Here is a 27,552-nt window from a genome sequence, read left to right as displayed (position 1 = left end):
CACCGTTTCAATCAACATACTCCCAAGCGGTGAAGAGTACTCGGTATAGTTTTTTGGGTAAAGATTGGTAATGTTCTGGAGACTGACAACCTCTTTGTCGTCGGCAGATAGGGACAGGGGTTGACGCCGGCCGGGAACATATAATGGTGATGGGAAAGCACAAGGCACATCGCTATTCAAGACTCAGATCACCACAACGAATACAGCTGCAAGGTACTCGTCCAACATTGCCTCCCAAATGCCTGTTGCAGCCTATCGAGGGGCTTTCCACTTTGTCAACAAAGACGCCTCTAATTTAAACACAAGGGATGCAGATGAAGCCTTTTCGATCAGTTCTCACGTCACTAACAAATACTATCATTGGGCCAAGAGCAATCGACCATTTGGCGGGAGTCGCGACACTTTGTCGAGATGCAGTCCTAACGGGATCGTTGATCCAGATGCATCAAAGGGTTTCAGTGATGCGGACAATGACGGCTATATCCGTTCCTTTAACGATGAGGCCTCCATCCGAACGATATGTTGGCAGCTCGGATCAGGCGCGAATCCTTCCGCTCGCGAGTCTGCTAGTCCTCCCAGCTTACCTGAACCTGCCAATGAGGCATGCTCAAACGGGGAGAGCGGCGACCAATATGTTAGGCCAGAACTCTGGCCTGGCAGACTGGTACGAGAGTCATCCCCGACCTTGCCAAAGCAACATGATTGGAGTGCCCCTGACTGGCAAGCATGTCCTCGCTTTCAAAAAGAGGCCTTGGAAGTCTTCCGTGGCTTCTTCCTCTCGTTCAATAGCATCAATGCACCTATCAATGGGACTCGCCAGTCCATGGAGCTTCGTTGGCGACATCGAGCAAAGGATCTCGTGACCGATAAGAAATGTCTGCACGGCTGGTATGCAAGCGTCTTGACGCTGAAAGCACTTTTTACGCAACCGCAATTCTACAGCTTCCTCTACCCAATGGCCCTGAAGCATCAAAACAGGAGCCTCATGTTACTGCGAGAGCACATCCGCCAGGACACGCGACCTTCTGAGAGCCTGATTATGTGTATTTGGTGCATTGCGTGTATGGCGTTCTACTCCGGTGATATGGAAGCAAACATGGCTCACGCGTCGGCGTTGTGGGAGGTCGTCGAGGGGCTCGGCGGAATCAATGTGCTCAGCCCCGACACTCGAGCGCAGGTAATTCTCACAGACAATGGTCATTCAAGATTCACACTTACCAGGCCGCACCTCGACTACACATGCTTCGATCCTGGATCCTTCCAACAGCAACCCGATTTTCAGCAGTACGGCTCCTTACTATCCGACATGGAATTTCAGTTTCAACGCTGGGACGAATCATTCCTGCTGCCTGATGACGAAATATCCGACTGCCTGGAAAATTATGTTAACATGCACCGAGAATTCATGGCTGCCCATGCTCTGGCCAGCAGGCTCCTTTGTGAGAGAAAGGGCGAGAAGTCGGTCGATGCCATCTTTAGCTGGCTTCACCGACGTCGCGCGGCATTGAGTTCCTGGACGATGACCCTGTACTGCGACATTGTCGAGACCATCACTCCGCGAACGCGTATCTCCCGGGCGGTCCGTAGGCAGTTGCAGGCATGCATCTGCCTCACTGTATCCTACGCCATGTCCTTTGTTTATGGCTTCACACTCCCGCTGCAAAAATGGTTGCTTTATATCCCAATCCAACATCTGCGGCCCCAAGTCGAAATCTTACTGACCTACATGGCCAAGCGAGGTACCCTGCCTTCAACAAGGGCAGCATCCAGGACTTCTTCGCCTCCACTTGCTATCTCTCATCATGAACCCCTCTTGTTCCTCTTCTTCGTCGGCGCCTGCGCAGAACAGGTGTCGGACGAAGCGGGCAAGAGGCCACAACTATTGATCGACAGGAAGTGGCACTCTACTCGATTTTGTGAGATGTCCCGGATTCTGGGACTCAGGACGTGGAAGGAAGCGCAGAGGATACTAAAGAGGTTTGTCTATGGAGATGGGCATGTGATGGATCGGTTCGTTGAAGGGTTATTTGAGCAGAGGGCCGAGTTGGGTCGTGGTGGAAGCGTTCTCGGCTAGAGGGGCGATGTAGCGATAGGAGATGCACAGGTTTGGCGGATCTTGGAGGTGTTGTAGCGAGCATCTACGTAGAACCATTGATGATCCATCCAACCTCGACTCATTCAATTTATCAGGTGTGCAATTAACAGCATGAAAAGAAACCTACCCACTAGCGGGCGTCGAGCCCATTGTTCTCGGCCCGTTGGGCGTCAGTGGGCGCGGTACGGAGTTGGGGGTAATAACCACAACTCTGTAACGCACCAGCCAGCGCAGCTCGGGCGGAATGAAGGAGGGGCAGAAGTATATCTAGGTTTCTTCCACGTGTTACGCGGGACAAGTAGTTTCTTTCCTTTTTCTGCGGAAACTTTTCCACTGGCCTCATCTGCCTATCCCTACACGAGTGCACGGGAACTATGGAGTACCAGCGTGTCTCCCATCCCTAAGGCTCTCCCCCTAGCCCGGGCATGGCACTGTCCTCGAGTGTGATGAAGTGCGCTGGCGCAGAAGGAACTTAGCAAGCTGGATGGTGATCAGGATCGAGTTTCCCGATTTGGATCTGCCGACGACGGCAGCGAAGCGAAGAACTAAAGCATGTCGGGTAGCTAAGGGCTGAGTACATATACGAGTACAAAGGCCACTGAATGGGGGCTACCATTCCAGGCCTTCCAGCCTCGTCTGGTCGCAATCCAGCATCTTCGCACAGATGCTCTTCCCATCCAATTCACCATCGCCGTTCGCAACATCAGCAGAATTAATCTCTTTCTTCCCAACTCTCTGTGCCGGCGGCCTAGCGGCCCAAATCTCCCTGCCAGCGGCCTCCTCCAGCTTAATCTGCTGTCTCAGCACCTTGAGCACCATGGCTTGGAACGCCTGCACGCCTTCTTCGTGGAAAGGGTGTAACGGACCGGCTTGGAAGATGCCGCGTTCGAGGTTCGTTTGCACACGTTCGCAGAGGCCAAAGTCCTCGTCCACGACTTTCTGGTAGAAATTGATCATTCGCTGATGTGCCTCGGGCGTCGCGTGCGGCGTGTTCAGCTTGTATACGTCGTATTCCTGCCGCGTCGTGGTGGGCGAGGTCGGCAGGCTACGCATCAGGTGCATGAATCCCGTCCCTGGGTTCGGGCTGAAGTGACCGCCCGGCCAGACATGAGTGGCTGACCTGCCAGCAAAACGGGTCGTATCAAAGGCCGATGTGGCGAGGATGGAGGCCTTGGGTTCGCTGAAATGCGAGATGTAGTGGTGCGGCGTACCGGGTGAGACGTAATATGTATCAAGAGCGGTCGTTCTGGCAACATCTGGATGTGCTGTGAGACAATGGTAGCACTGATGGATGGATCAGCACTTTGCCCATGGAGAGACAGCTCCCACAGGCCCGTGAGTTACCTCATTGTAATTGTCTTGCATGATCTTCCAGTTGAACTTTCCTTCTTTGACCCACGTGAAATCATATTCGATCGCGTCCCAATCCACGCCGGAGTTCTGGAGAACGGCCTGGCGATCAAGATCCCCAAACTGTTCTACCCACGAGATCTCTGGCTCCGGGCGCGCATCCAAGTTGACGTAGACAAACCCGTTCCTGTCAACGTGCGTGTGGATGGGGAAGAGACGAATGTCCGAAGCGTCGAAGGCCGGGACCGACTCGGGAGTGAAACGAGGAGCTTTGGTTAATGTGCCGTTCAGCCCGTACGTCCATCCATGGTATTTACAAGAAAAGATCCTCGCAGTTCCACTGGTCTCGTGCACTATTGGGAAAGCGCGGTGCCTGCGTTTGGCCCGTCATCGCTGTGTGTCAAGGGGTCCTTCTTATCGTTCACGAAGGGGAAGGGACAGTCTCCTGAGGCGCCGACACGGTCAAGAGAACCATTACCTACCTGCAGATATTATGGAATCCCACAATGTCCCCTTCCTTGTTCTTGACAACGACAAAGTTGAAGCCTGCCATGTCATACTGCACGTAGTCCCCGACATTGCAGTATCGAGCCTTGTGCGAGACCAGGATCCATCGCTTCGAGAAGATGGCTCGTCGTTCTAGGTGATAGATGGCTGGCAAATGATAGAATCCATCGGGCAACGAACAGCCAACATCGGTGGAGATGGTCTTCTCTGACAGCCCTTTGAGATGGAGTTGATGAACGACGGCTGCGGGAGCAGACCTTGTGCCATCATCGATCATGATGGGAGCCAGCATGTTGCGGGCGACTTTGGCTGCCCCGGTTGGTCCCTTTTCTCGGCTCGCCTACCAAACCTACCTGACACCCACCGACATGGTATTAGAGAGAGTTATAGATGTAGAGATGATTGATGGTGGAGGATACTGTTTAATGTCGCCATTCGGCGTCTAGAGGGATTTGATATTTAGCTGTTCCAGGCAACTGTGCTGGTTCTCCATCCAGCTGCCGCAACAGGAGTAGAGATCCGTTATCAACCCACGAAACAAGGGGGGTTGAAGCAACAAAGTACGTACGAGCATGTACTCGTATTAGGCGTCCTAACCTGGTATTTCCCCCCTTTATTGCCGCCTGCTAAGGAGAACAGAGGCGTGTCAGATTCGACCCTCCGGGTATGTCGTGCGTGGTCGAAAGAAGAAATCCCAAACGGCGCACCTGCAGCTCAGCTGCTCCAGCCCAAAGAAAAAAAAAAAACACTGGTCGATGCAACCCACGCGCACGGCATGGCATGGCATGGCAGTGCGGTGGTTTCCGTGCCCGCCAAGGGGCCTCGAAGCCCGCATATGTCCTTCGCGGGGTTGATACTGCCTGATTGCCTCCTTCCATCCCAAAAGGTGAGTATTTTCTCGTGGGCGTCTGTGTCTGTGTCTGCGTCTGCTTGGTTGCTAGTTTGCTCGTGACGACGATTCGGTCCTCTGTCCGTCCTCGTGGCAGCACCTTCTTTGGTGGCCCTTAGCACAAGATGAGTCTGCGTCTGTCGACTCTCGACCCAGATGAGCCGCGAGCAGCCAAAGGTCAGTACTTACACTAGTAGATGCCGAGGTCCCCTGTGCGGTGGAGAGAAAACACATGGACTAAGAAGAGGCTCTACAGACTGTCGAACCTGTAACAGGAGACGGATTCGGTGCGACAGATCGCTGCCAACATGTAAGAAGTGCGCGCTCAAGGAACTGACCTGCCCTGGATATGGCTTGCGGATTCAGTTTGGGCAGGGAGTGGCCAGTCGAGGCAAACTCACGGGCAAAACCTTGCCTGTCCTCGAACCAGCTCCTCTGCCGGCTGCTGCTGTCCACCCCAGGGACAGTCCCAAAAGCGTAACGCCCGGAGAATCCTCAGATTCACGCGATGATGGTCTTGAAGCTTCAATGCTGGCAGTAAACAGCGAGCCAATCACGGTACCATACACGCTGCGGAACGCATTTCAACCCAGTTTCGACGAGTCTGCTCTCCACAATCCCTTTGCGCTAAATCTCGATCCGTCATCGTATGCGCTGCCCCAGTATCTACAGGGCAGACCGGTGAGACAGCTCATTAGCTATTACGATCATGTGGTGGCCACGGTCATGCCCTGGGTCGACGGGCCTGAGAATCCATGGCGGACACTGATGCTTCCTCTGGCGATGCACTCGCCCTCGCTCCTTCTCGCCATCCTGGCACTCTCGGCCGAGCATTATAGTTCCAGATCAGGGTCACCTTGGCCCATGAACGATGGATTTGTCTCCAGCAACTACCGTGACAAAAGTCTGCTGCTTCTCGCCGAGGATCTGCGGACAGAGGTATCGGAACATGCGAGCGTGGCGCGTCACGCTCGAGCCAGCGGCATATTGGCAACCATCTTGGTTCTCTGCAACCTTGAAATGATTCGGAGCAACTCGGCCACATGGCGCGTCCATTGGAAAGCCGCCCGGACCATTACTCGGCGCTGGACGGCGCCCCACCTTGCATCCATCGTTCTTGACGATACATGTCGTTTTCTGGTTAAAGAAGCCTTTGTCTACGACGTCTTTGGCTCGTCCACCACCTTTGGCGACGACGACCAGATCCCCGGGTCCGTCTTAGCCGAAGAGGACGCGCAGGTCTTTACGGATTGGCTGCAACTGATCCAAGAAGTGACTTGGGCTGAAAGATGGCGCCACCGCGTTGCCTCGCCCGGTGCAGTCTCGCCCGAGCTGGCAAATATGCGTGTCTTGCAGGAGCGGTTCGATTACGCACGAAATCGTTCTCTGGAATTTAGCAAGACACTTGATTTTGGCAGCGCGGGATTGCGGAGCGACTTTGCAGTCCTGGTTGATATTTTTCACTACGCTGGACTTGCATATAGCTTCCAGGCTCTCCTCAACCCCCAGGACTTTGCTCCTGCAATAGAGACCTGTGTCAGCGGAGTCATCACCAAAATCGCCAACATCCAAAACAAGGAGGCATATCAGCACGATCTGGTATGGCCTCTGTTTGTCGTCGGAACACAAAGCAGGTTTAACCAGAACACCCAGGCTTTTGCCGAGGCCAAGCTCCTGGAGGTGATGAAGTCGACCGGGTTCTCAAATTGCTACCCGGCGCTGGAATTTCTGCGGCGCTTTTGGGATAGTGATCCCAGTGTGGCTGTGGATTGGATGCAGTTCGCTCGACAAGAATCAAGTCAAGGTCTCCATTTCCTTGTGATATGAGATCTCGATGCCAGATCTTCAAGAAGACAATCGCCTGATGGGCCAGGGTCTCCGGCAACTCTGGAAGCTGCGTGCGTTTCTCAATCACATATCGACCGTCTCCTCGTCCTCGACGCCAAAGAGAACTCGCATTGGGTCTTGATATTCCATAAAGCCGAGAGCAGGACGGCTGATCCCGTATCCTAATAATCTCTGTGCTTGGGGCGGCAGTCGCTTCGCCTTCTCAGGAGGTACCATAAGGAACTGATTCTCGGCTGGGCGGTAATACGGTTTGCACAAGAAGATGCCCACAGTTTCACGAGCTTGATCTCTGTTGCCTAGTTTCAGCCGGGAGTTGGCTTTCCACATGCGAGGCCGCGACTTACTTGGTGATATTGGCCCCTCCGGCATGATAAAGATTACCGACGAAGATGAAAGCATCCCCTGGTTCTAGTTCGGCAGGAATCGCCTCGTGGTCATAAGGGCAGCGATCGGGACCCCAAAGATGCGAACCAGGGATGGCAATTGTTGCACCATTCTCTGCCGTTGTCTTGGTCAACGCCGTCACGCAACCCAGCATCATGGGCATGTCGCAATTGCGCGTGTGGTAATCGCTGCGTCAGTCAGCAATCGTCTGGAAGACGTGAAGCAGACATGGCTTACCCGTCGTCACGGTGCAGGGCCTGTTGCCTTCCACCCGGGTTGACTCGGAAGCCGACAGTCGAGGATATTATGGGTTTGGCAAACACCGTCTCTTGCTTCTGTCCGTTCCAGTATGTATATGTGGAAGAGATCATCTTGTTGGCTATATCGATATATGTGGGGTTCATTGCTAGTTCAACACAGCCGTCGGAACGGGCCAGGAGGCCGGTAGCTCTCTGTGTCGTGTGCGGGAAGAAACCTGAAGGATCAACTTTGTCTGTATCGAAGTAAGGCTTCAGCTCATTCTTGATTTGAGCGGCCAGTTCCTTTGAGATGAGGTTCTCCACAACAACACCGCCATCGCGTTCAATGATCGATACGAGGAGCTCCGTCGTTGTGGCCGGACTATTCGCATCAAAACGTGCCAGAGTTGGTTCGCTCGCGTCGCCATTGATGGCACCAGTGGCCTTCTTTGACACAACAGGCGGCTGATCAATGTCCTCGACGGCAATGGGGGCCATGGTGTCTATGTGAAGATCCCTTGATAGGGTAGTAGATCTGATGAATGGAGAATAGCGACAGGTCTTTGATCCGGAAGAGATCGTCGACAGAGTTCGCAACGACTTCGAGGCTGCAGGGCGAAATGCCGATCGCATCGGTAGAAGATAGGGTTTCTTTCTGCACAACGCGCGCTTCGGGGGTTCATATATAATCTGATACCGTGACGTTGAGAGAAAGTTCGACTTCTCCTGTCTCCTGCCCAGGTCGGAACAGCGACGAGGCTAGCCTCGAGTCATGGGTCTCCGTGCCCACTCCACGTCTCTTCCCAGCAGGATATTCATGTCCAAAGAAAGCAGGTGACTTGAGAACGGAAGGGAAACCCCCAGAGGTTCTGGACCGCCGTTGGGGAAATCTCCCGTTGGATAAGAAGGAGCGCAGCTTTGTTTCCGGGGAATATGATACCTCAACGGGCTGGTAGATGGAGACAAAATGGAGAAATCAATGCATATCTCGAGGACATTGGGTGAGCTTCTGGTGCGAGAGAAGATCTCACTGGCAGAAAAGAAGGGGACCTATTGAGCCAGTCCTTTCTCCGTTCAACAACCATTCATCCAGCAGTAATAATAAAAGTTCAGGGAAACTTCGGCAGGGAGGGACTTCTCCATCCACCAGCCTCATCAGGCAAAGGACGCACCGCCAGGGGGCCCTTGCCCACAACCAAGCCCGGGGCCGACTCGGAAAACATGCCCGTACCTGAAGCAGCAAAAGGTGGCCCAACAAACCGCAGAGTGACCGCTGTTTTTATGTGTGTGGTATAGACGCAACAGATGAGGAAAATCACACAAAAAAAGTATGCGTTGCTAGTGAGGAGATGGCTACCTCGACTTCTCATACGAGTGGCTGCTCAACCATGCAAGACGACAGGGAGAACGCCCATATTATTGTCAGACAATGGCCCCCTTTGGCTCCGATCCAGCTCCCAAGCCGTCGAGCCCTATGAGGGAAGCTGGCCAATGTGCCCCGTCCCTTTCCGTATGGAGAATATCAGTCAAAGTTTCGCGAGACGTACGCTGCACAAATCTGGTCCTGGCGATAAGGAAAGGCAGGCATATGCGGCACACACACACTCACACACTCACACTACCGACCATCTAACTATCAGAGTCACACAGCCCTTTCGCGTCTTCTCATCATCGGACCTCTCGCCAGACTATCCAACATGCAGACAGACTGATGTGTCGCGCCTCGGTCTGCGATAGTGTGCATGATAAGCGTCGTGCATGCCCAATGGTTGTCAGGATTTCGACAACGAATGCTCCAGCCACATGGCCTTTACAAGGGTCAAATGGCACTGCTCGTCGACTAGCCTTGCGAGGGGGGAGAAATACTTGGTGAACCTGTACTTCCTTCGCAGGAGCAGAAGCGAAGCTTGTTAAACTTAACATCGACTCCTCCTCCTCTCCGACTTCAAAATGCGTCCTTCTTAATCTGTGGCTTCTCGACGGCGAGTCCTGTCTGCAGCAGCCTCAGTGACCAGTCTCTGTCTCTGCTCGAGAAAGTGGTGGTTTTCTTCCTCTCGCCGACAGCTCAACAACATGAAAGACCAGACGATTGATTATGTGGCGGAGGAGCTGGACGCGACGGCCACTTTGGAGGATGCCAAATCTGTCGGCAGCGATGATGCCCTGCTGATGTCCATGGGCAAGAAGCCCGAATTGCGACGCGTCTACAATTTCTGGACGTGTAAGTGCCGTGCTGCACGGGTCCGTGGGAGCCATGTTTGCTTACCATACGTCTCCAGTGTGCGCATACCAGATCATGATATCGTGCAGCTGGTCATGTCTGGTGGTCCTCTACTCGACCATCTTTGATGTTGGTGGCCCTTTTGCTCTGATCTGGGGCACGTGAGTGGCATTGAAATCTTCTTTTGAGGCATGTGGATTCTTTTGACAGTTGACATTTCAGTCTCTTCGTCGCCGTGGGCCAGACCCTGTTGATGATGTCTCTGGCTGAATACTGCACCATATGGCCTACGGCAGGCGGTCAGCAATACTACGTCCAGGCCGTGGCAACGGGCAAGCTTCGGCCCATCTTGTCATATCTTGTGGGCTGGGCCGTTATTGTCGGCGAAATCAGCACCGGATCGAGCTGCGCCATCAACAGTGCTCAGATCATTGCGTCGTTTGTCGAGGTCACCCACCCGGATTTTGCTTGGAAGGTCAGTCAGTATCATCCTGACCAGAAAGAATGGAGGCTGACAAGCCACCGGCTAGCCCTGGATGACATGGATTATCTATACGGCCTTTCTGATCGGTCCGATTGTCATGAACTTGAAGCAATCGTACGTGCCGTCTCCCCTTGCTACATATGTCCCTTTAGCGGAATCACGCCTTTGCTGACAATATCAACCTCGCAGATGGCTTCCGGGAATGAACATGTTGGGCGCTATCTGGACAATCGCGGGTGGTGTGGCGTGGGCCATCGTCTTTGCCGTTATGGCGCCGAAACATGATGCCAAGTTCATTTTCACAAAGTTCATCAACAACTCCGGCTACACGAGCGCCGGCTGGGTCTTTATCATGTCCTTCTATTCGCCCATGTATGGTCTTTATGGCACTGATGGCATGATGCATCTTGTATGTGTTGACCAGCCCGGAGAGGAATTTTGTGATATGCTGATACGGGAATACACAGGTCGAAGAGATGCGGAATGCCTCAAAAGACGCCCCTGTGAGTCTCTGTCCTCTCCATGATGCCCTCTGTCGACGCAATTGCTGACACGGTCTAGCGCGTGATGGTCTGGTCGATGATCTTCTGCAGCGTCACCAGCTGGCTCGCCGCCCTCCTGATGCTTTGGACCGCCGGCAATTGGGAAGAGTACATGCTCGGTACGAGTCTCTTTTGGCTCTTCTTATTCCTCTCCGTCCTGCGCGCACCGACTCAAAACTGATATTTTTCTTTACCGCCACAGCGTCCCAGCCGTACATGAACTGGTGGATGGACATCTGCAACAGCGTGTACGGCGGCGGCATCTTCTGCGCGCTGATCATGATCGGGCTCAACTTTTTCATCATAGTCGGCACCAACAACGCGGGTTCTCGCCTCGCGTGGAGCATGGCCCGGGACAAGGCGTTTCCGTATTCCGACTACTTCGCCCATGTGAGTGAGAGGTTCCACATCCCGCTGAGGGCCATGATTGCCATTTTGGTCGTGGATTTGGTGATTGGTATGTTTCCCTCCTGCTCCTTTTCGCGGCGGTACTAATCGCCTCGATCTTCTACCCCTGTGGCCTGGAGGTGTGTGAATGTGTGTGGATACGATGATGCTGACCAGGTGCGTCTTGGTATGCTCCGGCTACATAGGTCTCATTGTGCTCGGGAGTGACCTGGCTTTTGAATCGATCATTTCTGGTGGAGGCGTGACTTTGCAAATTGGCTATGTGACGCCCGTTATCGTGGTACGTCTGATGGCGCTTCTCTTCCTCCCTCCCTCCCTACACTCATATACACACTCCACCCATACTCACACACATCCTATGTAGGTCCTCCTACGAGGCCGCAAAATCCTCCCACCGCGCCCACACTTCGACCTGGGCAAATGGGGATACCCGATCAACATCATCTCGGTGTGCTGGTCACTGATCATCATCACCATGTACCTTAGCCCGCTGTACGTGCCCGTCACGATCGCCACCATCGACTACATGAACTGGTCGTGCCTGATCGTGGGCGCCACCATCCTCTTTCCGGGCATCTACTGGGTCTGGAGAGCCCGATTCAGATACATCAAGGAATCAAACTCCGTGCTCGAGGATAACGTCGTCTTTATCGACGGCGTGGCCGTCGCGGGTGCAGAGGCCTTGGCCGGGAACGGGACCCGGCGGACTCTCAAGTAAGGTAGCTGTGTGGAACAGGCATGTCGGTGTGCCAAAGGTATGCGAAGATACGGAAGCGTCCAGTGAGGGAAGGATCGTTGGATCGAGACCATCGGCATGGGCGGCATAGCATACCTAGGTATTTCTTTCTCCGGGGTACGGAGTCCATGGCGGATGTTTCTGGCGTAGAACGGGCCATACTAGCCCGAACAAGGGTGCACGACTAGATTCTGCTGTTTTCACGGCGGTGGGTGGAGTGTGTCCAAGTGTCTATATGTTTGTATGTATTGTACACGGGCAAGAAGAGCAAAGACCAGTTTCTGATTTTCTGGGCCGAGGATATGTATACAAGCATCTGAAGGCCGCTTAGGTGGTGAGGTATACGCCTGTGTATATAAGTGTATGTGTGTCCTGTTTTCCACATCGTACTGTCAGAACATTGTACTCTTCGCAGATGACCAGTCAACGCCTGCCCAAGCAGAAGGAAATGCGCATTCACCGACTCTAGACATTAGATCGTCAATCAATCAATCACTCATGGCCCCCAATGGACAACATCTTCAATACCGGCGGGTCAACGCTTTGTGAAATCTTTCAACCTTTGGCCTTGCATCTCTTGAACCAGGCTCTGCGCGCTCTCTGAGACGTTTTATGAGAGAAACACTCAAGCTGTCATAGCAACACCGCGACACCCAACGTCAAGGCAAGATATGCCAGCATGTTCGCGTCTGCTCCAAAGCTGACTGCACCATTCCCGCTGGTCGTGCCTGTGGCTTGTGCTGCGTCGACCGTGGCACTAGCTGCTGTATTTTCTGCCGAGGGCTTGGGTTGGTCCGACAAGTCGAGACCCAGGAACAGAGTCTGTGCGCAGAGTTTCGGGAGACTGTCAGCGAATGCGAGTTGCTGGTCCGAAGGGCAGTTGAGGACACAGTTGATCAGCGGGTCGTTCGAGGGAGAGTAACTCTCGCATTTGCATTGATCGAGGGCGGAGCCGGTCTCGGTGCCATTGCAGTGGTTGACGATGGGGTAGGTGCTGATACAGTTGTCGACACATTGGCCGAACTGGGTGCTTGACTGGGCGTGGATGAGAGACGGGAGCAGGGAGGAAGAAAGGAGGAAGGAAACAAGATAACTTAAGCTCGAGGGCATCCTTGGCTTCCAATCGAGAAAGGAATTTACCTGAAGAAGTGCAAAGGCAACACAGCTGAGTATCCGCAATATCTGGGTGACTTCAAGCGGCAATCGTATTTCAGATGAAAGATGAAGACGCTGAACAATATTTGAGCGGCAGACGCAGGTCTACATGAGGGTTGAGGCGCGTCTGGGCCTGTCCATCTGACTCAGGTCCGGCATGAGATCCCAAATTAGGAGCCCACAAGGCTGAGGCGGGCGGGCTGTGCTCAGCTCGCTAACAAAGGCCAACGATGGTCGGCGGTCGGAGTTGCAGTGGACGGGCCGCACAACGTAGGATTCATGAATGGAGAGGTTCTAGGATGGCTGGTATTCGCGATATCTCAGGTCAGATGGTTGATGCACAGGGCAGGAGTCGAGAGGGCTGGCTCTCATGTCCTACGAAGATAGACGCCCGGGACAAGCGACGGAGAGGAACAACAAAGAGGCGGCGCAGCGGAAATGCAGGAAGGAAACAGAAGGAAACGCGACGTCATTGCAGCGGCACCCGCGACGTCGAAATTGCTGAGCAGGCTGCTTCACACTTCATTCCTCGCCTCTTCAAGTTTCTTCATGGCTCAATCATAGAGAAGCACTTCTTGTTGTCTTCATGCGTTTGTCTTGATGCGTTCCTTTTCCCTCTTTGGCCGCTTTGGTGGCCGAAGGCATCTCCACCTCTTTCACCTCGCGAGCCGCGTGCGCATCCCACGGCATCAACAATCCTTCACCCGATGGACCAGAAAATATAGCCTCAAAGACCCTCGTCAGCGACGCCATCCCTCCCTTCTGGCCGCTGCCGCCGTTCTTTCTCCCGTAGCTTTCATTCAACTGGGGGAACAGGATGAGGGCGGGAAGACGCGGGAAATCAAAATGTTGGAGGTGTCGAGGGAGGAGATCAGCAAGAAAGTTCCCGAGGACGTCTACGGCTTTCATCGACTCTACAAGATCATCGTCTACGTCCTTGACCAGTGGATCTACGAACCCGTTGCGACGAGCTTGCGCTTCTTCCATTTGGTCGTCATCTTTGTCCCCGTCATCGTCACCGTTCCCGCGGCGTTTCTGGGTCCGAGAAGAAAAGATCGCGATCATGAAAGAGCCGGGACAGTCTGGTGGTATGGCTTTCTTGTGAAATCTATGGAGAGAGCAGGGCCCGCTTTCATCAAACTCGGTCAATGGGCTGCGTCCAGGAGCGACATCTTCCCTGCCGAGATGTGCAGGCAGATGTCCACACTGCACTCCAATGCCCCTGCTCACTCTCTCCATCATACCGTTAAGACCATCTGTGAAGCATTTGGCGGGAGATCCTTTAACGAGATATTTGAAGAATTCGATGAGAAGCCTCTCGGCGTCGGCGCCATTGCACAAGTCTACAAGGCCCGACTAAAGCCAGATCTCGCAAAGCTGGACGACAGCGATCTAGAGGCACAAGACAAACACAGACTCCGGCATCGCATTAGGAGGAACGTCGATGCCCTGGTCAAGTCAAGCCCCCAGAGAGTCCCTTCGGCCTATGTCGCCATTAAAGTCTTGCATCCGAAGGTGGAGCGTAACGTTCGCCGAGATCTCAAGATCATGGCCGTCTTTGCCGCAATCATCAATGCCATTCCAACCCTGGAGTGGCTTGATCTCCCGAATGAAGTCCATAATTTCGGTGAGATGATGAGGCTGCAGCTGGATCTCCGCATTGAGGCCGCCAACCTGACCATTCTTCGGAAACATTTTCAGCATCGAACTACCGCATGGTTTCCTTATCCATATACGGATTTCACAACTCGCACCGTCCTTGTCGAGGAGTTTGCTCAAGGTCTCCCGCTCGCCGCGTTCCTAGAATCGGGAGGTGGCCCGTTTCAGAAAGACATCGCAAACGAGGGGTTAGATGCCTTCTTGCACATGCTTCTGATAGACAATTTTATTCATGCCGACCTGCACCCCGGTAACATCATGGTCAACTTCTATAAGCCAGTCCACCCGGACGTGGGGCTAGATGTCAAGTTACCCACCTACATGTCCCGACAAGATGCATCCCAGCCAGCGACAGCTTCCGAGATTGATGCGTCCGAGGCAGTTTTGTCGCGACTGCGTCCCTACGTTGGGAAAAAGAAGGAATGGCGAGCTGCCCTGGAGCAGCTTGATAAGGATGGCTACATACCACAACTGATCTTCATCGACACAGGCCTGGTCACAGAACTCAACGCAAAGAACAGGGCCAATTTCTTGGACCTTTTCCGCGCCATTGCCGAGTTCGACGGCTACAAGGCTGGGCACTTGATGATTGAGCGATGTCGTCAGCCTGATGCCGTTATCGATGGCGAAGTGTTTGCCCTCAAGATGCAGCATCTCGTTCTGGCCGTCAAGGGCCAAACTTTTGCCTTGGGCAATATCAAAATCGGCGACGTTCTTTCCCAAGTCCTTGGAATGGTAAGAGCCCATCATGTTAGGATGGAAGGTGATTTTGTGAATGTGGTCATCTCAATCCTCCTTTTGGAGGGTATCGGACGGACCCTAGATCCAGATCTTGATCTCTTTCAGAGTGCCTTGCCCATTCTGCGGCAACTCGGGTCTTCAGACCCCGGAGCTGTACTCAAGAGTTTCAAAGAGGGCGACTTCTCTTTACTGAAGATCTGGGTCGGACTCGAAGCCCGAAGATTCTTCCAAGCCAGTGCAGAAAGTGTCGAGATGTGTGTCAAATACGACTTGCTGAGTCCTAATGTGTGAGCGGAAAGCAGCAAAGCAGCCGACATGTCTAACCCCTCTCCGGCATTTGCTCCAATGATCAACACTTTCATACCAGCCACACTGTACGACGGCGACCAAGTGAAGCTTGGCCACTCCACCTTGGCGTCCGATACCGACCTGGCATACCGAGTACACATGGTCTCCTCGGTGATTAAACACAAGGCGCCTCGGCACGGGGGAATGACTGTATCGCGCGGCTCAGTCACAAGACATGGGGGATTTCCGCCATAGCTTCAAAATGGACTTTCTTCGGCCCCGTACTCCTACTTTGGTCTGATCCTTGAAGACTCCCCCCAGACTGGAGTCGAGGAGGCTTTCAAATAGTGAGGGTCATAAAAGGTGATAATGCAAGCCAAAGTGAAAATGTCTGCCTGTCCAAGCTGTCATCCCCGTTGAGCGGAACGAATCTCTATGCATAGTTACGAGGTCGTTCCTCAGTATATACCAACTTCCCAGACCCCCAACTCAGTTCCCCCGGGCTGAGATGCACCGAGGGGGCTGATAGCCGGTCTCGCCAGTGCCGACTGTGGAGTTCCCCAGCAATCACCCTTTCGAGGCGGTGGTTTGGGAAATGCGCGATTGCAGCCACTGGCTTCGTCAACACTCGCACCAACAATTAGCCTAATGTATTCTCTAAGCAGAATTAATTGCTTCTCGACGACGAGCCAAGGAAGGCTTATAAACAGACTCGAGAGGCTTTGGCATGTGGCAAAAGGGAAACTCACCGCTACCAAAGCCATGGTTTGCGTTTGGGAGGCTGTTCCCAGAAGCTTCAAGGTGACTCACCTGAGGCCTCCGTTGGGTTCCGTGATCTTCCCGCGTACGCTGCCACGCGTGAGGGTCGCATTCCGTATCGCGCTTCGGTAAATGCCCTTGCGGAGATCTACTTGTATATTCTATATCTATCACGTTAGGAGTTGGCACAACAAGGTTCGACGCCGTCGGAAACATGGCGATTCTACTCAGGCACGGGAATTACAATAAGGCCGTTCTGGACTACTCCCGCGGCATATTTTGGGGGGCAAAGGGACTCCCCCGTGGAGTCTACGCGTTTGTGGGGGAAAAGGGCCACAGTCAGCCAGTCCTGCCAGCGCTCGGACACGGATCGGTGACGGTTTCCAGACCGTGTGCCAATGCTCAGAGGAAGCGGAAAAGTGGCTGCTCCCAGGGGATTGAATTAAGTTAGTTCCATATGCTTTCCATTTTAACTGTGAATGGAATGGGCAGACAGGTGTGCACCCCATTTGCTTTCTGGGGGCTCGAGCTGGTTGCTGGGAGCGGGTGGCTTGGGATGGGCGGAGATCTAACCATGGCCACCCAACCATACCACAACGGTGACCCTCCAAGAAGATCGTTCCATGCAGTCACCCTGCTTCTGTTGCATCAGATGAACACGAGCACACCAAACCACCAGAGCTCTTGTTCCGTCGGAATGACACCGGTGTTTTACCGTTCAAGCTCTGTTGCCCAGCTGCCCAGCTGCTACGTCGGGCCTTGTCTCGACAACCTCCACAACGTCAGCCCAGAAGTGGTGCATAGGCCCTGGATTTTCAGCGACTGGAGCGACAGTATGCAACAAGGGTCACAAGGGGCCGACTCGCCGCTTCATGGCATGATCGTCCCCACGATTTCTCCATCTCTGCGTGGCAAGACGACGGGAGTTCGCTTCCAGGAGACTGGGGAGGATGGCCGCGTGCAGTGATGAAGTCAGGTCCGCTCCTTTAAAAGGCATGACGATCCCTGCACCTCCCCAGCTGTGTTCTCCCTCCTCTTCCCAGTGTCCTGTGTATCCCGAGTCGTCGCGCTGGTACTGTTGTTCAAAAATGGCTGATATCAAATCAGGAACTGCTGGCGTGGTGCTCGACCACGATGTCCTCGGCGACAAGGCTGTTCTCTCTCACGATGAAGCCATGCATTTTGGCGCGCTCAGCGAAGAGGAGCTTGCCATCGAGAAGAGATTGGTCCGCAAGATCGATCTCCGGATCATGCCGTTGATTGTGCTGGTCTACCTGATGAACTACATTGATCGGTAAGGCCATTACACTCACAACGCTGTCGGACCTGTGTGGAACTGACGGGGAGACCAGAAACAATTATGCCGCTGCTCGATTGCAAGGTCTTGAGGATGATTTAGGCTTGCATGGTGATCAGTACCAGACTGGTATGGTTCACTCTCGGTCGACATGTGCTACAACAAATTCCTGACAACTCGCCACAGGCCTTTCCATTCTCTTCGTCAGCTACATCTTGGCTCAAGTGCCATCCAATCTCTTGCTCAATCACCTCGGCCGGCCTTCACTATACCTGGGCTTCTTTGTATGCGCCTGGGGCCTCGTGTCTGCGTTGACTTCCCTCGTCAAGAGCTATGGCGGAATTGTCGCCTGTCGTTTTGTGCTTGGATTGGTCGAGGCACCTTTCTTCCCAGGTACGGCTGCTTCTTCTCTACGGCGAAGAACAAAAATGCTAATTGCTAAAGGTGTTCTCTTCTACCTTTCTAAGTGGTATACCAAGAAAGAATTGAACCTACGAATGTCCATCTTCTACTCCGGCTCCCTCATTAGCGGTGCTTTTGGAAATCTCATCGCTGCGGGTATCCTGAGTGGCTTGGCTGGCAAGATGGGCATGGCAGCATGGTGAGTAATTGCAATGCATAAAGTCGCGTCGTTCTAGCTTGTATTCCTTGGACTTACGTTTCTTCGTTCAGGCAATGGCTGTATGTCATCGAAGGCTCCATCACATGTTTCATCGGCCTGATCATCATATTTATCCTCCCCGACTTCCCTAGCACCTGGAAGCGTCTTCCCTCCGACATGAAACATGTGGCCAACCGCCGCCTCGCGATCGAAGCCGCCGAAGCTGATGTGGACGAAGCAGGCGGAATGTCGCAGTGGAAGGGGTTTAAACTCGCCATGACCGACTCCAAGACCTACATGCTTGCCATTGCCTACATGTGCATTACTGGAGCAGCTGGATTCCAAAATTTCTTCCCTACCCTTACCGCCACTCTCGGCTACAACCACATCGTCTCGCTCCTCCTGTGTGCCCCTCCGTATGTGTTCATGGTCTTCTACTCCTTCGCCCATTCCGTCTTTTCGGACCGCATGGGCAACCGCTTCTGGTTCTTCATGTACCCGATACCGATCACGATCGTCGGCTGGATCATCTTTATGACGACCGACACCTTTGGGCCGCGATACTTCAGCTTGTTCCTTATGATCTTTGTCTTTGCCATGAACGGCACTTGTTACGCATGGATTGCGTCGGCCATTCCGCGCCCTCCGGCTAAGCGCGCCGCAGCATACGCCTTCATCAACTCGATCGGCAACTCCGCCTCGATCTGGACACCGTACACGTACCGCGACCAGGACAAGCCGTACTATCGTCTTGCCCTCGCCATCAACATTGGCCTGCAGGCCGTAGCTGCCATCATGGGCATCAGCATGCGCATCAAGCTCACTCGCCAGAACAAGCGGTTGGAGAGGATGGAGAACGAAGACGTGCCGTTGACAGAGCGCGATCTGCAGAAACTGAGGAAGACGGCCGATATCGAGGGCATCGACCTTGCAGCGGCGAGACGGTTGCAGAAGGGTTACCGGTATATGATCTAAGATCAAAATACCCAGGAACGATACTCCTGCGTCTCCGCTTCATGGCAGCTAAATTGATTGGATCAGGCGTTCGTGCATGCACTGATTGATACGGAGGCAGTAGAATGACAAAGTTTCAATGATCGTGCAAGGAAGAAGCCATGGAGCAGATCAACCAGGCTGGCTCGCATCTATGGATCGTATGCATGAATGAGGTGTTGGAAAGACCCCATTTTGATACAAGTCGAGTCTAGAATCCGGAAATGGCCAGCCAGCTACTCGGTCAGTCAGTCAATTAATCAAACTAATCAATCGATATGTTTTTTCTTTTTGCCCCGGGGGGCGGGCGTTTTGCATACATACATGCAACAAACAGCTCTCTGCCTCCCAAGGTCCTGCTCGACCTCCCTGCATTCCAGCATTGCCTTGTCCTCCTCAGCTTTCGCGAACTGGACACACTCGTCTGCTATTATACCTGCATATTACGTGGCAAGAGGAAGGTAGGTCCCCTGGCCCGGACGGACTACGAGGTACCAAGTACCGAGTACGTTAACTCTATTCTAGGCATTTGGTTCCTCTTGCCAATAATAGTCCATTTCGACAACTGGTCAGTTACATTCTATCCCGCGTGGTGTGTAGAGATATGAACATGAAATACTCCGTATACGGGAATACGTATACACATTCATTCGCTATATACTATCTTACCAAGACCACAAACACGCACAGCAAAACGTGACATTCTCTCCTTCAAACCCACTTCACTCCTAATGTATGTCCCATTCTCAGATTGTGATCTCCATACCTACCATACCCACCCATTCACCCACCCTGCCACCGCTCACCGAGTCGCGAGACTCACATCAACTATCTATGTGTGTGTGCGTTGGATTTTATTGCTTGCCGTATATCCTCAAAACACAGGTAGATAGATAGGTCCCAAACGCCTGCCTGGAAGCGCACGCACTTTGAATTTAGGTGGCGGCCGGTGCGTACCAAGATTGGACCACAACGGCAAGTACACACAGTCCAACAAAGCATTCGGTAGAAATATTCTTTTCCTTGAAAAAAATCAAAACCAAAACACAGTATAGCCGCCCATAGTCATGTTCCGCGGAATTCGGAAGGTGTTGGAGAAAAAAAGGAAAGCGTTCCAAGTCGTCGAATAACGCACACGAAAAAACTATATCTAAATTCCCATTTCAGCCGTCGCAAGTTACATTTCGAAAGTCCCCGTCAAATAGTTCAATCGTGAAGGATTCAGGTTTTTCTGCTTTTCGAGACCCCCAATTGCGTAATGAAAAGCACATTCGCACAAAAGTGTATTGTTCGACTGTTAAAGGTGTAGATGACTTGGAAACATGGTGTAAATAGTGGGCAGAGTAAATTGTAGAGCGGTCTCGAGACCGAGGCCGAATGGGTTTTGAGGTCGTTCACATTCGACATCAGAACATGCCGCCATCTTGGTGAATGCTTAGAGACGTCGCGCTGCGGTTGGGAAACACTGGCATCGCTGGACTTCGGAGCCTTTCGTGGCCAAATTCCGACATCATGGCTTGGTTCCGGGCGCGGGCAGCCATGCTTCCACCCTCGCTGCTGATCTTTCGCAGGCGATTCCGCGGACGTGGCGGAGGTTTTTGTTGCATTTGCTGCTGATCGATATAAGCTCGCTGTGCGGCACTCATGGGCAGACCTCCGCCACGACCTGGAGATTCTGGCATTGATGGCGTCTGAGATGCGTGCATCCGCGGGCTGGAATATCCATCAGGTCTCTCGGTCATGGTATTTCCACGACGGCGTGGATTCATAGATGGAATCGGGGGGCTTGCAATTTGACTTGGCCTGGGCCCATTTGGCAAGCCGACCAGGGGAACCGAGGAAGTGCTGGAAATGAACGTTGGTTCCGAGATCATACCTTTGGTGACAGATTTCTTGCGGCTTCCTATCGGGGTGGAGCGGCCTTCGACAGGTGTGAAGCGCCCTGTAGGCGGTTGCTGAGGTAGAGGACCTGATGGTGATGGCAGAGCAGAAAGCACGCCGGAAGCTGGAGCGGAGAGGCTAGGCGACATTCCAGGCTGAGACCCCAAGGGGCTGATGGGCGAGTGCGGGAAAGGGGGACGTGGAGATGGCCTTGGTGCTCCCATTGGTACCGGACCCGGTCCAAGTTGAGGAGTTCCGCCCATTGTCGGCGTAGCGGCACGCCCATCGAAATAGCCTGGTGGACCGGGTCGAGTTCCACTTGGTTGCCGATTTGACATGGCCGAAGCAGACCTCTCATAGGTGCGTGCATCAACTGGGGGAGGACCACGTGGAGGCCCCCGGGGAGGGCGAGGGCCAGGATAGCCATGTGGTCCATCAAGATGACCATACGGACGTTGCTGCTGCTCCCGGTGTGATGGTAGGTAAGGTGGGCCTGGTCTACCATGTTCGGCTGGTGAATATGGCGGTTCGTCTCTGTACCGCCCTCCTCGGCTTCTCGATCTTTCGGCGGCCTCAGACTCGGCCCGATCACGCCTCGCTCTCCCAGCAGTTGGTGTCGCAGAGCGTTGATAGAGTCGCTCAGGATCTTCAATCGAGCTGCTTGGATAAGGTCCAGGTCCCGGTCCCGGTCCCGGTCGGGAGAACCCTGGTGTTTGCCGACCACTGGGGGGTTCGAACTCGGCAGGTCTTTGCCTAGGGGTAGGTCGATTTCCATACTCGTCGTATCCTTGGTCGAAGTCGTAGTCCCCTCTTGCTCCCATGTTTGGTGATCGTCCCATAGGTTCTGGTTTGGGAGCGACGCCTATCCCAAGCATCTTCATAGCTTTAGGCTGGGGTTCGTTGGCCCGAGGTGCCAGAGACGTCTTGCTGGTCTTGTGACGCAGCGCGTGTAAAGCCTGCGCAGCGGGATTTTGGCGATCTTGGCTTCGAGACCGTTTCTCGGCTTCTGCAACTCCTTTCAGACCCTCTTGAATTCTCTTTGCGCGCTCCGCCAGCTCGTTGCCAAATTCTTTCTGGGTCTCTGTGCTCTCTCCACGATGATGAGACAGCGTGTCGTAGTGCCACGGTCTATTTGCGGGATGTTGCTCTTCGCCCGGTCCGGGGGCATCATCTCCAAGAATCTGTTGCGTCTTGCTTGAGGCTTGGTTTCTATGAGATATTGCCTGTCCGAGAATTTGTTGTGCTTTCTGAGACATAGCAGGTATAGCTTCGTTCCGTCCTGGTTCTGGGGGGCTTCGTACAGTGCGTTGTGCGTTATCAAATTCCCAAGGATCACTGTGCGTGCTTTCTGGGGGGTTGGTTGTGCGCGCAGTTGAGGCAATTGATGGCTCCCTATCGCGAAGAGACGCGGGATAATTGCCTGGTTGAGTAGAAACAACAGAGGGCTCTCGCTCACGCATAGATCCTCGATAATTGCCGGTATGAATGGAGGCAATCGAGGGTTCTCGGTCTCGCTGGGTGCCGAAAGAGAAGCTCGATTGATATGGAGGCTGTCCTGGCGACGGCGGAGGCATCACGGAGGACCTGTCGCTGTCATGCCTCAGGTGAGTCCTAATCAAACCACTCAAGCCGAGTCCGGTCGTTGGGCCCAAGATTGGTGAATCCTTGGCATTTGTCTGGGAAGACCGGTGAAGTGAATCTGAGGTGTCTGGAGTATCGTGTGCAACCGAAGGAGAAGAAGTGTCGGCTGAAACATTGGACTGAGGTCGGGCAGACTTGACAATGCCCGAGATATGATCCCCAAAATCGAAACCTTGCGACCCGTCACGGAGAGCTGGATGGACATCTAATGGAGCAAGCCTCGGTGCTGGCTCATACCTGCCCAACATGGGGCTGTCGGCTTCATCTTCGTCGCTGCTGTGAAAAGTGTCGAAAAAGGTTCCTCTAGATGCTGGGGGTTGCTCCCTGAGTGACTTGGGCTGCAATAGCAACGGGGCCACATTTACCTCGGCCGTTGTGGATTTCTGTGCTTGAAGCGTCGAGTATTCTTCGTTTTGACGCTTGATCAGCGCTTCGACTTGGGCTTGGACCTGTGCTGGATTAACGGAGGAGGCAGTGGATTGTGCTCTTGACCGAGTAGTGACCGAGATGCTACCGGATTCTCGACCACGATAGCTTTTGAATGGGGAAGAAGGAATGCTGGGGAGAACAAATCGACCGGGCTCGTTCTGCCGCTCCGTTATTCCAACATAGTCTGGACCGTCAGAGGTCGGTGGTGATATTCTGTCTCCGTGCATCTGCAGTTGTCTTTCCTGGAATTTTTGCTCGTCAAATTGTTGCTGCGGTCGATTGAACAAACCCATTGCGGTAGCCTTGCCACGATCATTCGGCTGAAGACTCTGTTTGTAGATCGGACCATCGTCTTCGTCGTTCGTTGGAGAGGTGGTTTGATATCTGCGTGGATGGTTGTGGGAGCTTTTGAGACCAAAGTCGAGCGAAGCCAATGCCTGTGTCTGGATAGCTGGGGGTGGACTTCCTGTTCGGGAGGCGTTTGTAGCGAATGGAGAACCTCCATGAGCATATTTGTCTGCAAGATTGCTGACGCTGCTCGACTGATAGAGTTGACGACCGTTCGAAGGAGACATGGGAAGCGGAGGTTGGGCCTGGTTGTCTGCACCGGACAATCCTTTCCGAGAGTCGGATGAGAAATTGCGTTTTAGCAGATTTTCTTCACTGTCATAATCAGAACCATGCATCCTGCTGTTTGAGCCGGCGCTCGTGTTGCTTTGCCTCGGATGCGGCGTGTCTGATACAACTGAAGTGGCGGCTGTTGAGGTGCGCCGATTCGAAGGTCCCGAAGCCGTGGACGACGTCGTTCCTCTGCTCTTGCTGAATCCAGTGGAAGGGGTGTTGATGACGCTGCTGTGATCGGGTTCCTCAACGCCCTCGCTTGTTGGCCTCTCGCGAGACTCAGCGCGATCCTGTTCCTCCCGGGCCTTGAGGCGCATCTGCTGATACGGGGACAGTACAACATCGTTCTGGTACACGTGCCTTCCAGATGTCAAAGGGACATGGATTTCGGCCAAGTCTTTTGACGAGCCTGAACCGCTGGCGGTTGGAATGCGATACATCTTCTGTCGGCCACCAAAAAGATTGTTGCCGTCTGTGGGCCTTGGCCTCGCCAGGACAGCCCCGGCATCGTCGCTGGCATATCCAGTCCCTTCGGAAAAGGAGTTGGAGCGATCCTCCTCAGAGAATGGGGCCCTGAACGTGGTCTGGATCGATTCAGTTTCGGCAATATCGGTCAAGGGATTGTGGGAGAACAAGTTAAGCCGGGAGGCTCTCTTGGGAAATAGAACGCTGTCGTCGCTGGCCTTGCCGACTTTGGTGGTTGGGTCATCTTGCTCCCGAAGCATGCTGAAGCGAGCGGACAGGCCTGGCATGAGCAGGCTAGTCCGAAAATCATTTGTGTCAGGAAGCGCAGTAGTAAGATCAATCTCGGGTTTCGGTTCCACCACATTTTTCTGTTTTCGTTTTAAGCTGCGCGACATTTTCGTTGGCAGGGCCGGGTCCGAGGTTGCGGCGGGAGGAATGATATAGGTATCATCCTTGGCCTTGGCCTTCTTCTTGAAGACCGCCATATCGAACGTCTAGGAAACGGTGAAATGTAAAAGGAGTGTATAGAGTAAGTGAGCTAGACAAGCAGTCAGCCCGACACATCCACCAGGAGGAGTCCAACACTGAGCCTGTACCGACCAAAAGGAGTGACTTGTTCGTAAAAGGACGGGCTATGATTGTTCCATCTAGAAAGACATTGGATAAGGACACCAGGGTGAGCTGAAGGTATTGCGAGTGAACGCGCGGGAGGATCTTGGGATTGGCGATTGAGCCAGTCAACCGCCAAGTTGAAAGTCCCGTCGAGGGTGTGGGAAGTCGAATTCGGACAGTCGCGTGCGAAACTGGTCGACCACAGGCGTGGATGACTGTAAAGGTGTCTTGGATGTCGCTTGGTACCCTCCTCTTGGAGTATGCTTCTTCCACTTATGACAGGAATTGGGTGTCAGCCAGGGTAGGACGTATCTGAGACGGCGATGGCACAGAAGCTGTCCAGGACAATATGTGCAGTGCTGAGACTGGAAACGAACGTGGTTCGGTGGTCTTCGAAGGTGAAAAGAGTGGCAATGGTATGTCGAAAGAAATGAACGTGTTCAACAGTCCATTACTGTCGGAATAAGTCGAGGCGAAGAGCGCGTCGCCGTCCAAGAGTCAAAGTCAGCATGAACAAGACTTTGATAACCCAAGCCGACCAGGTCCAGGAACCAGGGTTGAGAGGGGAACGAATGTCGCAGGCTGGGCTGCAGTCAAAGGGAGTAGGAACCTTTTCCGACAGGAGCACCTGCAAGCCAACAACCAGCCCACGGTTTGACGGATGGTCTTGACGACCCAGGAGGCTGATACAGGTGGCAGGATGCGCGTGCTCGGATGGTTGATACAAGGAAGGGATTGCTGGACCAGCCGAGAAGAATGGCGAGCGTGGCTTCTGAAAAACAGCGGAAGCTGAATGAAAGGAACCCTAACCAGCAGTTGCAGTGAGCGCAAGGAAGGCTGAACAAGAGCCGCGTCGAGAAAATGGTGCCCTGTGTGCGTGTGATGCTCTCTCGCTCTTGGTAGTGGTGGAGCACATCCAGGTCCAGGATCGAACCAGGGTAAACGCGTGCACCGGATAAGAAGCAGGGTTGACACGCTGAACAAGGTTTTGACGGAGATTTCAGAGGGCTGAAGAAGTCTTTGAAGTCGGGCAAAGCCAGCGTCCCCCCTCGAGGATTTGCATATGAGACCGGGTACGGGTATACCTTGAGCTAGGTACCCACCGCTACGGTCGTTTTGAAGCAAGCGGAAGATAAAAAAGTGGACAGTTTGAAGCAGGCTAACCTGACAAGGCAACGAGGGTGAAGCTAATCAAACAATGCGTGTCAACAAAGAGTGTTGGCTCGAGATCTTGACAGACGCAAGACTTGGGCGGCGAGCAGAGAGAAAACAGTCGACATTAATATCGAAGCCTCAAAAGGGCTTCGGGGGGCGTCTGTGACACGAGGGTACCAGCGCTCGAGTCACGGAATACAGGAGAAGAGGGAGTGACGATCACTTGTGCCGGTTACACCGTTGGCAGAGCAATCAAGGAGCAGAAAACGACGATCTCAGGGCTGCCCGGCGAGCGTGGATGGAAGGATGTCGCAGGTAAAATTGTGGCTGGAAACCAGACCAGCGGATGCGGAAGCGGAAGGGAAGATGGGATAAGAAATGAGCACAGAACAGAGATTCGAAAGGGGAAACGGAGAGAGGCCTAGTCGCCGGGTCGAGTTGGCCAGAGGCCCAGAGCAGAGCGTTCAGTCTACCTAGCGCGTCACAGGTTGATGTGATGGCCGCCCGATTGGGCCGCCAGGAAGGAGACCAAGGCTCCAGTACCCAGTAGACGCAGGTACAATCGACCTCTGTCCCTCCTCTCCTTTCTATCTCGGGTCCTTGCATCGACAAACGGAAGCCTGGGAGGTCTTCGGCGGTTAGCCCCAGTGGCCCAGAGAAAGCAAGGAGGGCTACAGGTCGGTGGGCTGGATTTACTCGTGCACAGGATGGAGGATGAGATATCTCCTTCGGAAGGAAAGAGAGAAAAAGGAGGCTGCGGGAGGAAGAGCGAGCAACCTCATCTAGCCTCCCCGATTCCGTCGGTCGTGTGCCATCTCCTGAAATCCAGTATTCCCCAATACCTCTGCTGTCATCGCTGTGCTCCATCGTGATCGCATCATGACTTCAAGCTCGTTCTTCGGAACACACGGTAACATGGTTGGCCCGCCGGAACATGAAAGCAGCTTGTCGTTTTGGTGTTGTGCAGGTGTGAGCAGAGAGCATTTGGAGGATTTGTCGATGCCATTGGGTCACCTGAACAGAGCAACCTAGGTAGGGAACCCTTGTAAAACGGCACGTTGCTAGTGAGCACCGACATTGCCCCCAAAATAAGCCACATGGGGGGAGCTCTGGGGGGGCCCTCGGGAACAACCTTATGGCTGCTTCAAGGCTCAATAAGGCTTGTTTTGAGGCCCAATGAAAAGGGAATATATGGACCTTGCCCCTGACTGCGAAATTGTCAACCTCCACTGCTCATCACCCTGCTTTTTCCATTCACACCAATGGTGGTGTGGCTCCCAGGGTGCTTTTTTCACTTTTTAAATAAATCCAGTTGCCCCTTGGTTATATTTGTGGTATTCTCGGTCATTCCATAGTCTCAACACCGCTAATGGCATTGTCTGAAACACCATCATGTCCCCCCAGTGAGAATTTGTGCTCAAGAGGCTCCTTTTCTATTCTGTATCGGTAGTATATACCTTACCCTTGAAGCACCGAGTACTCTCTATGTCTTTCCCATATGTTTTGGAGGCTCCAGTTGTCATCTCCAAATCTCCTTTGACTTTGGGCCCTG

At 53.5% G+C, this 27,552-nt stretch overlaps 10 protein-coding genes across 10 annotated transcripts; 6 read left to right on the top strand and 4 right to left on the bottom strand.

Moving 5' to 3' along the window:
* Window positions 1–238: 238 nt before the first annotated feature.
* Window positions 239–2,074, top strand: Z519_07641 (uncharacterized protein; the record flags this gene model as incomplete). Its single annotated transcript, XM_016765373.1, has 1 exon — window positions 239–2,074. The coding sequence occupies one exon, from the start codon at window positions 239–241 to the stop codon at window positions 2,072–2,074; it is 1,836 nt and encodes a 611-aa protein (XP_016618342.1).
* Window positions 2,075–2,704: 630 nt separating this feature from the next.
* Z519_07640 (uncharacterized protein) lies at window positions 2,705–4,229 on the bottom strand (the record flags this gene model as incomplete). The annotated part of the gene is made up of 3 exons (XM_016765372.1): window positions 2,705–3,379; window positions 3,440–3,818; window positions 3,928–4,229. 3 exons carry the CDS (start codon window positions 4,227–4,229, stop codon window positions 2,705–2,707), a joined length of 1,356 nt encoding a protein of 451 aa, XP_016618341.1.
* Window positions 4,230–4,966: 737 nt separating this feature from the next.
* Window positions 4,967–6,668, top strand: Z519_07639 (uncharacterized protein; the record flags this gene model as incomplete). The annotated part of the gene is made up of 3 exons (XM_016765371.1): window positions 4,967–5,018; window positions 5,084–5,151; window positions 5,208–6,668. The coding sequence occupies 3 exons, from the start codon at window positions 4,967–4,969 to the stop codon at window positions 6,666–6,668; spliced, it is 1,581 nt and encodes a 526-aa protein (XP_016618340.1).
* Window positions 6,669–6,752: 84 nt separating this feature from the next.
* Z519_07638 (uncharacterized protein) lies at window positions 6,753–7,810 on the bottom strand (the record flags this gene model as incomplete). The annotated part of the gene is made up of 3 exons (XM_016765370.1): window positions 6,753–6,978; window positions 7,034–7,261; window positions 7,311–7,810. 3 exons carry the CDS (start codon window positions 7,808–7,810, stop codon window positions 6,753–6,755), a joined length of 954 nt encoding a protein of 317 aa, XP_016618339.1.
* A 1,575-nt stretch (window positions 7,811–9,385) lies between these two features.
* On the top strand, window positions 9,386–11,685 carry Z519_07637 (uncharacterized protein; the record flags this gene model as incomplete). The annotated part of the gene is made up of 10 exons (XM_016765369.1): window positions 9,386–9,533; window positions 9,592–9,694; window positions 9,756–10,008; window positions 10,064–10,131; window positions 10,207–10,426; window positions 10,485–10,520; window positions 10,579–10,678; window positions 10,762–11,016; window positions 11,153–11,247; window positions 11,332–11,685. 10 exons carry the CDS (start codon window positions 9,386–9,388, stop codon window positions 11,683–11,685), a joined length of 1,632 nt encoding a protein of 543 aa, XP_016618338.1.
* A 651-nt stretch (window positions 11,686–12,336) lies between these two features.
* On the bottom strand, window positions 12,337–12,813 carry Z519_07636 (uncharacterized protein; the record flags this gene model as incomplete). Its single annotated transcript, XM_016765368.1, has 1 exon — window positions 12,337–12,813. The coding sequence occupies one exon, from the start codon at window positions 12,811–12,813 to the stop codon at window positions 12,337–12,339; it is 477 nt and encodes a 158-aa protein (XP_016618337.1).
* A 645-nt stretch (window positions 12,814–13,458) lies between these two features.
* Window positions 13,459–15,549, top strand: Z519_07635 (uncharacterized protein; the record flags this gene model as incomplete). The annotated part of the gene is made up of 1 exon (XM_016765367.1): window positions 13,459–15,549. The coding sequence occupies one exon, from the start codon at window positions 13,459–13,461 to the stop codon at window positions 15,547–15,549; it is 2,091 nt and encodes a 696-aa protein (XP_016618336.1).
* Window positions 15,550–16,879: 1,330 nt separating this feature from the next.
* Window positions 16,880–17,272, top strand: Z519_07634 (uncharacterized protein; the record flags this gene model as incomplete). The annotated part of the gene is made up of 1 exon (XM_016765366.1): window positions 16,880–17,272. One exon carries the CDS (start codon window positions 16,880–16,882, stop codon window positions 17,270–17,272), a length of 393 nt encoding a protein of 130 aa, XP_016618335.1.
* A 121-nt stretch (window positions 17,273–17,393) lies between these two features.
* On the top strand, window positions 17,394–19,178 carry Z519_07633 (uncharacterized protein; the record flags this gene model as incomplete). The annotated part of the gene is made up of 5 exons (XM_016765365.1): window positions 17,394–17,599; window positions 17,658–17,731; window positions 17,789–17,995; window positions 18,047–18,203; window positions 18,275–19,178. The coding sequence occupies 5 exons, from the start codon at window positions 17,394–17,396 to the stop codon at window positions 19,176–19,178; spliced, it is 1,548 nt and encodes a 515-aa protein (XP_016618334.1).
* A 1,424-nt stretch (window positions 19,179–20,602) lies between these two features.
* On the bottom strand, window positions 20,603–24,718 carry Z519_07632 (uncharacterized protein; the record flags this gene model as incomplete). Its single annotated transcript, XM_016765364.1, has 1 exon — window positions 20,603–24,718. One exon carries the CDS (start codon window positions 24,716–24,718, stop codon window positions 20,603–20,605), a length of 4,116 nt encoding a protein of 1,371 aa, XP_016618333.1.
* Between the last annotated feature and the right edge of the window lie 2,834 nt (window positions 24,719–27,552).

Source organism: Cladophialophora bantiana (assembly GCF_000835475.1).
Source record: "Cladophialophora bantiana CBS 173.52 unplaced genomic scaffold supercont1.11, whole genome shotgun sequence".
Taxonomy (NCBI): domain Eukaryota; kingdom Fungi; phylum Ascomycota; class Eurotiomycetes; order Chaetothyriales; family Herpotrichiellaceae; genus Cladophialophora; species Cladophialophora bantiana.
Note: the sequence above shows the minus strand (reverse complement) of the source record. Positions and strands in the feature narration are given on the sequence as shown.